The sequence below is a fragment of the Arachis duranensis genome, chromosome 3, assembly GCF_000817695.3.
Source record: "Arachis duranensis cultivar V14167 chromosome 3, aradu.V14167.gnm2.J7QH, whole genome shotgun sequence".
Classification (NCBI taxonomy): domain Eukaryota; kingdom Viridiplantae; phylum Streptophyta; class Magnoliopsida; order Fabales; family Fabaceae; genus Arachis; species Arachis duranensis.
Window position 1 is genome coordinate 127,131,001 of NC_029774.3, and position 15,403 is coordinate 127,146,403.

Consider the following 15,403-nt stretch of genomic DNA (forward strand, 5'->3'; position numbering starts at 1 on the left):
ATTTTTATTAAAAAAATTTTATTTTAACTTTTTCATAAACACTAAAATAACTTTTTAAAAAGTATACCAGACATTAATATTATATCTTTTTATAAAGGGTTAACACTAAAAATGCTCCCAAATTATTCAGACGCTGATAAAAATATCCTCGAATTTTATTATCGACAAAAATACTTTCAAATAATTTAAAAACACAACAAAAATATCCAAGAATAAATATATATTTTCAAAAAATACCTTAGAAATTGAATTTTTATGTAATTTTTTGCAAGCATAATTATAAAAATGAGATGTTATTATTCTTAAAATTTGATAATTTTTTGTTAAGTATATTTTTTTATAATTTTTTTGTTAACAACTAATAATACTTTTAAAAAATCACGAAAAATATATACTTAACAAAAAATCACCAAATTTTAAGAACAATAATATCTCATTTTTCTAATCATATTTGTAAAAAATTGCATCAAAATTCAATATCTAATATATTTTTTGAGAAATACATATTTAATATTAGTTTTTTTGCAAGATTATCTAACATTAAATATGTATTTCTCAAAAAATACATTAGAGATTGGATTTTGATACAATTTTTTACAAGAATGATTAGAAAAATGAGATATTATTATCCTTAAATTTTGGTGATTTTTCGTTTTAGTATATAATTTTTTATAATTTTTTTGTTAACAACCCATAATACTTTTAAAAAATCACAAAAAAATATATACTTAGTAAAAAATTACCAAATTTTAAGAATAATAATTTTTTATTTTTTTAATAATGCTTACAAAAGATTACATCAAAATTCAATCTCTAAAGTATTTTTTAAAAATATATATTTACTATTAGGTATTTTTGTTACGTTTTTAAATTATTTAAAAGTATTTTTGTTAATAACAAAATTTGAGTATATTTTTGTCAGCGTTTAAATAATTTAAGAGTATTTTTATAGTTAACCCTTTTATAAATTAAAAATTAAAAAAATAACTTATAAATTTATCCACATGAGTTTTAATTAGTTGCAAATCTGAATTAGATTTAAAAATTTACTACTAATCAATAAATTGCTATATGCAAAAGACAAATTCGAACCTAACACTTAAAATTGGTTTATCGCATCGAGTTTAACTATAGAAGAAAAGAGGGAGAGACACAAAGGGTTTTAGGAGGTTTTAAGCAGAGCATCCAAAACGCAACCACCAATCTCCGCCACCCACAATGTCCGCCGCCGCGAAGCAAACCCTAGCTGACCACCCTGAACCCAAACCTGAGCAGCTCCTCCCTCCGGATCTTCCAGCTCCGGAGACTCTCCCGTTGGATCAGCCTCGTTCGGATCCTTCCGAACCCGAAGCAAAGCAAAATCTCGATCACCATGAAGAAAAGGAAGGGGAAGTAGAAGAAGAGGAAGAAGAAGGAGAGTGCGGGTTTTGCTTGTTCATGAAAAGTGGCGGTTGCAGGGAATCGTTCATCGAGTGGGAGAAGTGCATCGATGAAGCAGAGAAGAACAAAGAGGACATCGTTGAGAAGTGCGTCAATGTCACGGCGGCGCTGAAGCAGTGTATGGAGGCCCACTCCGATTACTACGAACCCATCCTCCGCGCAGAGAAAGCCGCCGAGAAGCAAGCCCTCGCGGAATTGGAGAAAGAAGCCATGGAGAAAGAGTCCAAGGAGCAAGATAGGGCTTCTTCTGATTCTGATAAAAAGTGAGATCTCGCAATTCGAAATTTTTTTACTTTTACTTTTAGCAATTGTTTTGCTTGTATTTTATTGTGAAAAGAAAGATTTGATTACAGTTTAGAGGCTTAAGTTATTGGAGATGGAGAGGATGGCTGACTACAGAAAGAGACATTTTTGAACTCACAATAAATTGGAATTTCTTATGAATACGTTCTTACTTGAATTCACATATATGATATTGATAGGTAATCTATCTCTGTTCAATAATTCAATTTGTATTAGAAATAACGTTATGATGAACTGATTACAATTTTTGAACAAGTTATACAAAATTCATGTCATGTTTTGCTCTAGTGGTTCCTCCTTATGTATGTGGTAGTTGAATGTGAAAAATCTCTAATATCTAAAGTGAAGATATGGATCATCATCCCCGGACTCTGTTTAGTACAATTGAATTCAGGTGTATGGCCCTATGAAATTTTTTGATGATCCATGTGTTTGCTTATAGTTTGTTTCCATATAATGTGCTGATATGAGCTTATATTACCAAGTGTACTTGTCTCCATTCCACTCCTTTTATTATCTTGAGACTTGAGTTTTATGCTGACTGATTTGCTAATCAGTTCCCTGCTAGCTAGATAATAACCTGAATGCAAGCAACTCATTAAGGAGCTTTCTGAATCTATATATACTTTGTGTAGTTTATCGTGCCCTAGGAGAGAAAATATTATGTTTCTCAAATGCTTGTGGTGGAGAAGATTTGTTTCTTGATGATGAGTTTAAGTGCTTGATTTAGTAGTGAGGAAGAAATGCTTAGTTTCTTGACTTCCTAAAGCTTTGATTAGATTGATACATATCCAGCATCTGTCTTGAGCAGACTCTGCAAGTTTAGGTATCCTTTTTAATTTCGTTATTTTGTTCTTTTGCTGTCATTCAGCATTACTTCCATATAAGTTTGACTAAGTAACCATTTGATCTCATAACTGCGCCTTCTTATGATCTGTTAGTCAGGGAAGACACTGTTACTAGTTATTAATATGATTTTGCAAGAACTTTTAAGTTTGAATTTAAAAAAAAAAAAACTTGTGGTACCAGCAATATTAGAAGTGGATAAAATTTTAAGGTTGGAAGCCTAGCTATTTAAATAATGGATTTGGAAAATCATATAGTGACTTTTTGTCATCGTTCTGCTTTTCTTTGCAATGCTTAGATTTCTTTTATTGTAAATTCTCGAATTAGTGAGTACTGTAATTGTGAAAAGTTATGAAACAACAATATTGAACCGTCAATGTTTAAAAACAAAGGATTTGCTTCTACTATAATGGCACATTCTCACCCCTAGTTATTTTTCTTTCACCCAAGAAATGCACGTTTATTTTGTTAGAAAAATATAATATACTCTCAAAATCTTAGGATACGGATCATGAAAGAAGAAGGACAACAATTTATTTCCTCCCTCATGTACAAATGTAAGGTACAATCATGTTGGAGCTATTGTTGATTGAGCTTAAGAACAAATCAATCATCTTTATCTTCATCCTCATCGTAGTTGAAGGGTAGTGGCACTGACTTGAAAGCACGGTACTTGCCAACATTGTTTAAATGCTCATTCTCCAATCTGGAAAAAGAAACATAAAAAATAAAGAAAAACATAACTGCAGCAATTATAACATATAAATCGAAACGAACTATGGAAATGATGTAGTCTTTGAATGAGGGCATGGAAAATTTGCTTGTCATGTAAAGGGTTAAGGTGGACAAGAATGTTATGTGGTTTTAGGAGACACTGTAGAATTGGATTCAAGTCTTGATTAATCTCTTGTTTACCTGAAGAAGTTCCATATGCCACGACGAATGATCTCTAGGGAAGCAACAATGGAAATCATGGCTTGGTCATGCAGGGAGGAAAACTTGAAATTCAAAACTGTCTGCAGCCAAGCAAATCTCAGCAAAACATTCAAGGCCTGCAAAGTTCTAATTTGTAAGTGATTATCCAAAAAAAACTTGAATAATACATAATTTTGTCTTCTATCTTTGTACATACCATGGCTACAAAGTATATAGTTTTATGAGGGATTAGGAGTTTGTCTCTGAGCCATCGATTCTTGGAATGCCTTTGCAGAAGACCCCAATCTATCACAAGGTCCCAATATGTAGAAACAACTGCTGCAGATATTGAGAAAATCCAGGCCAGCACCTCCCATCCCACTCCATGGTTGATGCTATATGCTGTTCTTAGGCATACAGCTACAATTGTGACTAAATATTTCAACCCATTATATCCTTGCATTGGATCTTTCTCCTCGAACAGGCGCCTAAGACACTGCAAAAGATTGTATTTGAGAAAAATGTTATGCATGTTTATGATATGCAAAATATCGTACTGACTTGCATCATTTACCATTGATGGGGATGGAACAAAATCTATTACCTGAAGGAAACGAGACCAGTATGGAATAGCAGCGACAATGAATTTGAAAGTTTGGAATATGCTGCTTGAGTTGCAGGTGTTTTCTCTCTGTCTGAAGTCTCCCCAACCGTAGTAGCAAATGTAGAACTCGAAACTTCTCAAGGCTTGCACCTGATCTCAGAGTACACATAACTGAAGGATCGGGAATGTTCTAAGACTAACTATAATTGGGCAATGAGAATCAAAGGAATGAAACAGTATGATCCCATTTTCTAGTCACAAACCTGGCTGGTAAATTGATCTGCCAATACAAAATCTGGGAGTGTGACCTGAGGTACGTGAACAAAAGAATTAGCATACCAGAGAAAATCTCAGGATTGCAAAGACCTCGTGCTTGCAAAAAAAGTTTCTTTACCTTGTAAAGAGGAGCACATATGCAGTGAAACAGGCATGTAAGGAAGAAAATGCGGCTCGAGCGATAGATGATGTTGAAAGGACACAGCAAAATAGCAACTACACTCTGCAGATTAATAAACAACGTAAAATATCCATCATGTTATTATAGAAAGAAAATTTCAAAGACAAATCTTTCAACCGTAATTGTTGTCTTACAAGAAGCAAGATCAGTGGAATAAGCTCGGTGAGTGCTGTATAGTCTTGTGTCTCTGGATCCATCTGCATGTCAAGGTTAACAATCACGCCGACCAATGCCAACACTGCAAGGCCAAAACTAAGAAGAAGGACTCGATTGTGGCCCAACTCAGTTCCTTGCTTGAAGCCAAATATGAATGAGTAATTTACTCTGTATCTCTTCCAGAAGTATATATCAGCTGCATACACAACCATGTGTAGAACTACAAATCCAAACAAGCTGCAACAAAACAAGGTTCAATATGGTAAATTTACTAACAATTCTGTTGTTTTCCCTGTGTAGATATTATCACTATGAGAGATGGATTTTAGTTTTTAGAAGAACTATTTTACCTTTGAAGAGGAAACAAGGTCTCCATGTACTTGGTGGTTCCTTCATGATCCATGATGTTGCGAGTACGGATTATTAGAATAAGCGCTAGAACTAGAGATGCTATGCATCCTGCTAAGAAACCTGAAACAACATATGCGCATAGGTGATGAGTGATTTTACAGAGCCTGGATTTTTTCGCTAGAATCTTGCCAGAAATTATTGTCAGTTTCTGTGGCAATTTTATAATGGTTAGGTTAAAATTATGGATCAAGATCCTCTAAAGTGAAGTTGATAAAGTGATAAAGTGAGGAATCACTCTTAAATAAAAATAGTAGAGCACACATTTCATGAGAGTTACAAATTCAATAGTGATTAACCCCTCATTTTATCACTACCAATTTCCTCACTTTAGAGGATCTAAATTCCAAAATTATGGACAGTTATAAATTTTGAAGTCTCTCTAATAATTTACCACAAAATTCTGCTAAATATTTTTCAGGCTGTCAATTATTTTCTTATGTAGATAGTATAAGTTAAGAACAAATAAAAAGTTCGTCCTCTTTTTTGATCTAAAAAAACAAGTACATTATTTGGATTTTACATAAATATGTTGGTGCTTACCCATGGTAAATGTAACTCTATGTGTATCTCTCTTTGCTTTTGGTCTGAGGATACTCATTGCTTTACTGCGATTTGAGTTGGCAAAGTGCTTAGTGAATGTCTTTTCAACCCTATCCATAAGCTTTGTGACCTATGCCAGGTACAGTGACTATATAGTAAGTTGCAACAAATAACATTGAGAAGAAATTCAAAGTGAGTAAAGGGTATGTCTGCGAGTTTGGATTTTGGAATGGAATGGAAGATGTAAAACTTAATACATTTACACTTAACACCTTTGCTCTCTTCCCTTCCTCAACCTTCAGAATCAAAACTTGCAGAACATCTCTTTAATGTTTCACTGACGATTTTTGCTGACAAGTGTTATTAATAATGATGAATTTCAATTTTGGAGCTTCATTGTAACATTCTTATCTTACCTCATCGGAGCCTCCAAGGTTGGAATCGTCTACCATTTTCATGTAAGATTTACCTGCACCTCTAGATGTAATCTGCATATAGTTACTATGAAGATTAGATAGCAGAAAAGAAGAGCTTGGAAACCAACAGAAAAGGGTTATTGATTCTTACAACATCACCTTATCATATTTCTTCATTATCTTTGAAAATGCCAACACATTCAGAAAGCTGTTTCCTTCAGGAAAACCGAAAAGTTTTACTTAGATCCTTGTTCAGTTTAGAGAAACATGTTTGAAATAGTTGATGAGTGCAGCATATAATGTATGCTGTTGTCACCTATAACTTTTTAGAAGGCGAAGCTTGCGGTAGAATTCAATGAATGAACGGTGAAGTTGATCCTCAACTTTCTTCAGAGTTTTCATGTTGAAACTTATCTCTGCATTCTCAGGGTGACTGAGAACTCCTTTTATAGTTGAGCGTGGAGTTTCGAAAGTGTTATTCAGCTGCACATGATTAAGCACTTCCAAAGGTGTAGGTCTAGTTCCAAATAAGTTCTTTGGCTTGTTCTGTTTCTGTACTTCAACTTCTTGTTTCACTCTCTGTTTCTTGTCATCTTCTTCTTCATCTTCTGATTGATCATGATGTGTGCTTCCTTCTTCAATCTTTTCCATGACCATGGAAACATTTCCTGTTCATTAAGCAGAAGGGAATTCAACTTTAAAGTTTCAAAATTAGCAACAATACTACATGATGAGCAAACATGATCATTTTAGACCAGCATTTGACCAATGATAATTTGTACTCACATTTACAAGAATTTACACACATAAAAGACATAGTTTGCATCTATATTTATTAGAATTTCGACACATGAGTTTACACACATAAATTATTAAAATTTATTTGTTGAAGACAGTTTAATATTTATGTTGGCCAAATACTGACCAAAATTACTAGAAACTTCTGGCCTCTAAAATTTTCTGCAAAAGTTATGTCCCAATTTTTTTCTCTGATCTAAGTATAAATATTTCCATGTCTATATTTGGGGAATGCTAGAGCCAACACTCTTAGTATAAAAGGAAGAGAATTTATTAGTATTGATTTAAATGTAAAGCGAACATTAAAAAATATTTATTATTTAAAATTTCTCATCCATTATTTATTCTTAAATTTTAGTTGGTTTTCACTTTTCACTTAAACACATAAACTCTTATTAATCTTTAGATATTTTCTTTATAAGATAAAGGTTTAATTACTCTGTTGGTCTCTATAATTTTGCGAAATTTTTAATTAGGTCTCTATATTTTTTTATTTTAATTGAATTTTTGCACCAATTTTTTTTTTTAATTAGGTTCCTACACTTTTTTTTCTTTTTATTTAGGTTCTTATACCAATTCTTTTTTTTTAGTTGGGTCCCTATAAAATTAAACCAATTACTATTAAGAGGGATTTAATTGAAAAAAAATTTAGTATAAGGACCTAATTAAAAAGAAAAAAAATATAGAGACCAAATTAAAAATTTCATAAAACAGACTAACAGAATAATTAAACCCAAGATAAATATACGATGTTCAAAGAATCATTCTAATTCTTATCACACATTATTTTAGTGAAACAAGCCTGAAGTTATGGGCTTATGGTTCTATGATGTTTTTGGTATTTTAACACACACACGCACATGTATATTCCTCATTACCTCTAATTGGTTAGCCACCTAAAGTTTTATTTGAGCATACTTTTCGTAGATAATAAATTTTGGTATCTAAAGAATTATGTATAAATAAGTTGTTTCAGCTCATTATAATTGGTGAATTTATTTGTGTAAAATAATTATAAAATTTGTTAATTATTGAAAGAAAAAATGATTCGGTTATCTTATCAGGGAACATCTATCATTAATTATCTAATACCATATTTACGAAAAATACTTTGTTCATTTCAAAATAAATATAAGAACTTTTGAAAAATAAATATATCATCATTCCATTCTGAAATATCTTTCATTCTGCTACTTTGATAAATTCCTAATTCAACATATTTAATTTTGATATAACTTGTATATTTAAATATATTGAATTATTAGTAATATACTAAATTTTAAATGGAAGGAATGGTACTGTTGTCTGATCAGGGTTCAAGCAATTATTGCCAACTGCCAAGTGGTAGCTTCGTGCCTTTACTATTAGTAGATGGTGCTTTGCAAGTTGCAACTTTGCATATTGAATGTCGTTTGTGGACCACACAAACAATACACAATTATTCTTGTTGCATTGCAAGCTAATCATAGTCATAGTCATAATACTAGCATGAAGAACGTGTTAGCAACTTAGCATGTTAGCAGAATCTATTCTCAAGTCATTTATTTATTAAAAAAGAAATTATCATCTATTTTCTCCACTCTAAGGTTTAAAAATGTCTAAATAAATATAACTTTTGGTTTTAAAAGAAAAAAATAGAATAAAAGAGTAAAGATAAATCAACGATAGTCCAGTTGATAAAAAATTGTTTAACTTGATGAGAAACTCTTACTTTCTAGCCCTACTTGAGTAACCGTAATAAAATTCAAAAAAAAAAAAAACTTTGACAAGTCATGCTTGACTCGGCAAGATTGTTTCAGATAAAAAGATAACAAATAACACTATACTGCAAATTAATCGCTAAATTTATAAAATATATATTAAAACTTTATAAAACAACACAAATATATATAACAATATATAATAATTGAATAATTAAGTTTTAGTATATACATATATAACATATTTTTGAAAAGAGAAAATATAAAAAACCAACATACATCAACTAATTTTTTTAAAGTCAAGTTATGCTTCTTTCTATGACTAAATTTTCATAGTGGGTGTTGAGATTTACGACTTTCATTATTTTAGTCTCTCAAATTTAAAATTTATTATACTGATCTTTGAGATCCAGTTGATCTTTCAGACGTCAAGTCCAATAAACATAATGTCGAGCTAGTTCTAACTTGCTACACTAGACACGAGACTGAATGATGTTTGTTCGTTTTGACGTTTAAACAAGACAAAAAGGAGTTCGTTTTGCAAAATAAAATAAAATAAAACGGTTTGTATATCATATAGACTATTCTTTATCTTTTAGTTTTGTCTTGTTTAAGGATTAAAATGAAACGTTGCCGTTTAGTCCTGTAACTAGGCTAATAAGTTAGAACTAGTTTGACACTTTGTTCGCTAATTTAATACTAAAAATAATCCAAAGACTAGTATAGTGCTCCAAACATCTTAGGGACCAGTATAATAAATTTTAGATTTGAGGGACTAAAATAATAAGTGATAAATTTAGAGGACTATTGTAGAGATTTAGTTTCTTTTTACCTTCTTTTTATTTAAATATTTGTTGTTTATTATGTGTTAGATTTTTCGTTGTAAATATTTTTAAATATTTTTTTATAATATTATGGAATTTTTATTTTAGATTTTGAATGTTTTTAAGAATTTTGGGTGTATATTACGGTTAGAATGTTTTTAATTTTGGAATTAAAGTTTAACATAAATAAACAATGTATGTGTGTGATTTTAGATGTTACCATGATGAGTTAAAAATAAAATTCCAAAAGTAGCAGCTGATATTAATCAATAAATAGTTGGTCCTGCTAGTTAATCTGTGAGTAAAAAATAAATAAATAAAGATAAAGATGGAAATGGTTACTTTTGATCTTGGCTCCTCTTGGAGTAGAAGCAGACAAGAGAGAGGTGGAAGAAGCAACATGAGAAGCAAGAAGAGCCATCTCCACAGATCTATCAAACTTCAAATCGGGATTCTCAACCTTCATTCTCAAAGCTATAAAAGCATCCATCTGCTTGTTCAGCATTGCAGCTTCCTTCATCACTTCCTCCATCTTCGTCCTGTAGAACTTCTCCACCTTGTTGAACTCATCATCCAGTCTCTTGAAAAACACAACCTCGTACTCACCTCCTTCTTCCGACGCCATCAGGAACGTGGTCTGGTAGCAATCATCGCCGGCGGAGGAGGCACAGAGGTGGACGGCGATGGGTTCTTGTTGGGCCTCAATGTCAGGAGGGGTGAGAGGGTGGTAGTGCGGTCTCTGTGTGAGGCCACTGAAGGCTCTGTAGAGTGTTAGCTTTCTCTTGAGCATGGCTGATGATGATGATGGCTTATTGTTCCTGCTGTGTTTGAATCTTTGGATTTCTTTGAGAAGGGCTTTTAGGTAATTGTAGTCTGTGTATGCTTCCTCCCATTCTGGCACCATTTGTGATTTGTATTCCTTTCCAAACTTCATCTTGCATGCACGCACCCGCACTGATCAATTATCAAAGTACTATTTGATGAGGTGGTTAATAATAATTATGGTTGGATCTGCCAGAATCAAAGGTGATGCTCCTATTTATATAGATATCAATAGTAAATAATTACAACATTGCAAAATTTTCTAGCGCAAAAAGAAACAATAAAGGGTAAAAAAATTGTGAAAACTCAGATGAAGTCGACATCATGTGAAGTTGATATCTGAGAGCCATTAGATGACAATTTAGTCAAATCATCTAACAGCTTTCAGGTATCAATTTCACGTGAAATCGATTGCACATGAATTTCTACCTTTAACTAAATTTATTAAATTATTTAACGATGTTTAAATATTAATTTTATATAAAAATGATTATATGTAGATTTTTACGGAAAAAAAAATGTAATAAATATTAGGGCAAATCACTTCAATAAGTTAAGGGGAGAGAAAAATTACACAAATCAGCTAAATCAAAAACTGGTTCACGAATCAACCAAGAGAGATTTCTATATAGTTTGAATCACCCTAATTCGAACTTCATTTTCATGTAATTCAAATCACCCTGATTCAAACTACACACGCACACACCTATTAATGTGAATCAACCTGATTCGAATTACACCCACCGGTTGATTCGAATTACAAATCAGCCAAATACAGAAATAATTCATGAATCAACCAGAGACACATATCTATATAATTCGAATCAGGTTGATTTGAATTAGTAGGTGTGTACGTGTGTGTAGTTCGAATCAGGGTGATTCGAATTACATGGAGATGACGTTCAAATTAACCTAATTCAAATTATATAGATATGTATCTCGGTTGATTCATGAATCATTTTTATATTTAGCTGATTTGTGTAATTTTGAGCTCCTATTAATTTATTTTCAGTAGTTTATCCTAAATATTATTATTTTTATGTTAATTTTTTTTTACTATACAAGACTAAATTTAGATGGCTATTCAAATATGTTTATTTGGGGGATAATAACTGAAATATTAATACGTGTTATAACAATAAATTAAATTAAACAAGTAAAAATACTTGGTTATTATTTTTACATAAAAATATATAAACCAAAATCAATTTAGAATCTTTTTTTAATGAACAATAATCAATTATATTTTTTGTAAATTTCTCTTTCTCTCCCGTAATAATTATTCATCCACTATTTTAAAAGCTAATTGTTAGTTAATAGAAAATTAATTCTCTATAAAAATTGATTTAAAAATTTTGAGTCGACTACTATCTCATCAAATTGACAATACATACAGTCACCAAAAAAAAAAATTGTCAATACATACACTACAAACAAAAATATAAAATTTATAGCGTATTGTACATGCGGAAATATAATAATAACATGCAATTTATTAGACTCTGTCGACAACCGTATCTTTCTTTTCTTAGGTTCTATTTTTGCTCAATACAACCGTACTCGTCAATTTGCATCGTAACATACCTATCAATCTCTCTGTTATTATAAATATTCAGTGATGAGATGAATGATACATTATTCATAGTTAATGAATTATCTTACTCCAAAAACATTTGACAGATTAATTAAATTATCTTTCACACTATGACAGTCAATTCAATAATGGGGGCCTTGGATATCCTTACCCAAAACAGATTAATTATACATTGTGATTGCCATTTGAATTATAGTTTATTAATTTTTTTTTTTACACTTAGGATATAATATTGTTTGTATCAATTTTTTAAATTGAAATAAGATTTTTTTTCTATATAAAATATTTATTTTTTTATTTCTACAAAAAAAACTTTTAGTCAAATAAAATTAAAATGTAAACTATTTTAATTTCTAGTCACCAAAAAAAAAACTATTTTAATTTCTATGTGCATGATACGTTAAATGCTAATGTGATGTCTTGTCATATTGGAATAAATTAATAATATAATTAAAATAGTCGAGTTTAAGTTTTAATGGAATAAAACCAAAGTAAAAATTTTATAAAAATCAGAAACTATCAATTTGATACGTTGCATATTTAAAACTTATTTAAGCCAATTTTTTATATTAATTTCAGAGGACGTACATTATAAGATATTTTATAAATACTGGTTAAATATAAACAAGTTTGATATTCATTTCTACTTAATATTTTTTTAGAAGAATAATTTTATGATGTAATAATGTTTCTTTGGTAGACATTTTTTTAAATTGTCTTCGCTGCTGCTTCCAATATCGCATTCCAATGAGCTAGCTAATGCCTAGTGACATTATAAAACTATTAAAAATATATTGATATACTTGAAAGCTTTCTTTAATAATCAACTCCTCTAACAACTATATACGTCATGACTCATGAGACACGGAAGTGACAATATTTTTTCTATATATTTCCCTATTTATGTCAACTTGTTTCTGCATTCATTTATCCGCTGATGATCATGAAACCTATCTTTGACTAATTATATATTGGGGTGGTGTACCTTTTGGATAATGCAAAATGTTGCTAACAATATTAAAGAGTGGGAAGTAGTGACGCACCCATTGGAAAGTTGAATTAATCTCTGCATACAAATAATTTTACTATATAAATTTTATAAATTTTTTAATTGATATTATATTCAAACGTATTTGTTATACACATATATTTTACGTGCATCTAACAGATTTTTAATTTTTGAAAAGATTCTATTTTCTTTTTCTAATTTTTTACTTTTTTTTTCTCCTTCTTCATTTATGTGTTTTTTCTTTCTCTTCTCTTTCTTTGTTATTTTCGATTTCCATTATTTTTTGACATTAAGTTCTAAAATCGTTTTTTAAGATAATGAATAATTTAACTTCAGATTATTAGATGAACCAGTGTGTAAACTTTGTCTGTGAAATTTACTGTTAATTCTTTCTTGTTTGAATTGAATCTAATGTACTAGTTCTGATTAGAATTAATATAATCTTCTCCATTTTATATCAGACGTTTGAGTGTAAATAAGGAATATCTGGGTGTATTTTTATAAAAGTTTGGGTATATTTACAGTTTATGATTTTTTATCTGATAGAGGGTGAATTGTCTTATTCTTTTAGTTGAATTGTTTTAGTTCCTGTTTAGTTATAATTCATGAATCTAGTTTTTGTTATTTTTTATGATGGTTTTATAGTGTATTTGCATTCTATAGTTTATGTTTGTTTTAATATGGTGTATTTTTGGTATATTTTACAGTCCTTCTGTGGTGTATTTTGCAGCCCTTGCTGACTTTGGTGGCTGATTTTAGTGTACACGTAACATAACTCATTTCTATATCTGCAGCAAATTTAGGTGTAAAAACGAAGATATTTTGGCGTAAAAACGAAGATATTTGAGTGTAAAACGAAGATATTTGAGTGTATTTTTATTCTGATGAGTTCTGCATAATTCAGAATTCTTCCTCTTTCTCCTCCTCATCTTTTGATACTTCTTCTTCTTCATCTTCTTATTTCATATTCTCATAATTCTTTTTGGGAAGAAAAAATCAAACAAAGAATAAAAAAATACATAATGTTACAAAATCAAAACAAGAAGGAGAAGAAACACGACGATGAAGATGAAACACGCGAAAAAAAAGGAAAAAAAATACAAAGAAAGAGGAGAAGAAGAAGGAAGAAAAGGAGGAGGAGGAAAAACGCGAAAAAAAATGACAGTTGTGATTTTAATCGAAGAAGAAAAAGAGTCGTTCATAATGGTAAATAATGCGCTTTGGAAACAGAAAGTGATTAAGTAACGTGCGTATATTTACTTTTGAATGTAAAAGTGTAACGCGCATGTATTTTATTAAACTTGTGCCAACTTATAAAATTTATATGCGTAGCATACCTATTGGAAGTTAGCATCCCTTCATAATTTAGTTTTATATATAGTTCTTGACTTCTTGTGGCCTAATAATAAAAGTACCACCGTTTGTTACCTAATTGTAACGAGATGTCAAACAAATAGATAATGGTTGATCTGAATGACAAATATTTGTTTCCCTTCGTTTTTAGTCTCAAGTTAGAAATTAGAAGCTTAGGTAAATTTGGATAAAGGGGACAATAGGGCTTAATTATTATGCCCCCGAGAAAAGTTGTAAAAACATATTATGTATTCATAAATTTAGCAAGCTGCGTTTGAGTGGTTTTGGATTTATTGGGACAACTTGTTTTCTTAAACACGGATATTTTGCTGAATTATTGTGTTCGTACGTTGGATATATTTTGGATATAACATTTATTGATACTCGTCGAACACGTATGTCTGTTGTGTTCAATCATATCTTAATAAAAAATAAATTTTTTTCGAACACGTCTAGACACACCTAAATACCATTACATGTCAACGTGTTTAATCTTATTCTTAATATAAATTTAGATATAGTATATATTATTATTTATTAAAACTATTAATTATTAAAACAAAAAAGTATTTTAAATACTTGATATAATTAAAATAAGACATTAAAAATAATTAAAAAATTTAATTTATATTTTAATATTAATAAAATATCAAAATATCATTACAATTTATCTAAAAATATTTTATATTTTATATGTATGCGTGTCCTCGTGTCATATAAAATTTTAAAATTTGCATGTCAGTGTGTCTCGTATCCTGTCCATGTCCGTGCATCATAACTTAAAACTCTAATCTCAAACGTTTTCATTGGGTCAATTTACGTAAATAAAATGTTTGGATTCTAATTTTACGCAAACACAATTTTTGAAATACTAAAAGGCAAATGCATTTTTTATGCGGTTTACAGAATAACATAATCCACTGTAGGTAGCCGTAGATTACGTGGTTTTCATATTTATTTTTTCATATTTTGAGGGTGAGTGCCTATATAACGTGATTTATGTTTATATTAAAATTGATTATAGTAAAATAAATATTGTTTGAATTATACTACTCAGAATTATTTTTAGATGAAAATTTATTAAAAGCGACATCAATTTAAATAATTTTTTATATGCATAAAAAATTCTATAATTTCAAACAAAAAGAATAATTTCAAAAATAAAATAAATACAAAAATAAAAAATATTTATCACATAAATAAAAAATAAAAAAA

The 15,403-nt window shown here is 30.0% G+C and overlaps 2 protein-coding genes across 2 annotated transcripts; one reads left to right on the forward strand and one right to left on the reverse strand.

Moving 5' to 3' along the window:
• Window positions 1-1,120: 1,120 nt before the first annotated feature.
• LOC107481155 (uncharacterized) lies at window positions 1,121-2,030 on the forward strand. The gene is made up of 2 exons (XM_016101372.3): window positions 1,121-1,703; window positions 1,794-2,030. The coding sequence occupies exons 1-2, from the start codon at window positions 1,219-1,221 to the stop codon at window positions 1,804-1,806; spliced, it is 498 nt and encodes a 165-aa protein (XP_015956858.1). The 5' UTR covers window positions 1,121-1,218; the 3' UTR covers window positions 1,807-2,030.
• A 1,071-nt stretch (window positions 2,031-3,101) lies between these two features.
• Window positions 3,102-10,435, reverse strand: LOC107481201 (phosphate transporter PHO1 homolog 3). The gene is made up of 13 exons (XM_016101421.3): window positions 9,753-10,435; window positions 6,405-6,756; window positions 6,248-6,296; window positions 6,089-6,160; window positions 5,673-5,802; window positions 5,072-5,192; window positions 4,700-4,958; window positions 4,503-4,607; window positions 4,372-4,416; window positions 4,109-4,258; window positions 3,722-4,000; window positions 3,505-3,641; window positions 3,102-3,295 (listed from the first exon to the last, which is right to left on the reverse strand). Exons 1-13 carry the CDS (start codon window positions 10,342-10,344, stop codon window positions 3,196-3,198), a joined length of 2,391 nt encoding a protein of 796 aa, XP_015956907.1. The 5' UTR covers window positions 10,345-10,435; the 3' UTR covers window positions 3,102-3,195.
• Between the last annotated feature and the right edge of the window lie 4,968 nt (window positions 10,436-15,403).

Excerpts from the sequence above, each read along its gene's own strand:
- LOC107481155 (XM_016101372.3), top strand. The coding sequence starts at position 1,219 with ATGTCCGCCGCCGCGAAGCAAACCCTAGCTGACCACCCTGAACCCAAA.
- LOC107481201 (XM_016101421.3), bottom strand. The coding sequence starts at position 10,344 with ATGAAGTTTGGAAAGGAATACAAATCACAAATGGTGCCAGAATGGGAG. Across the intron at positions 6,297-6,404 it reads CGCCTTCTAAAAAGTTATAG|CTTTCTGAATGTGTTGGCAT; the intron begins GTGACAACAGCA and ends TGAAGGAAACAG. Across the intron at positions 3,296-3,504 it reads GGCATATGGAACTTCTTCAG|ATTGGAGAATGAGCATTTAA; the intron begins GTAAACAAGAGA and ends TTCTTTTTCCAG.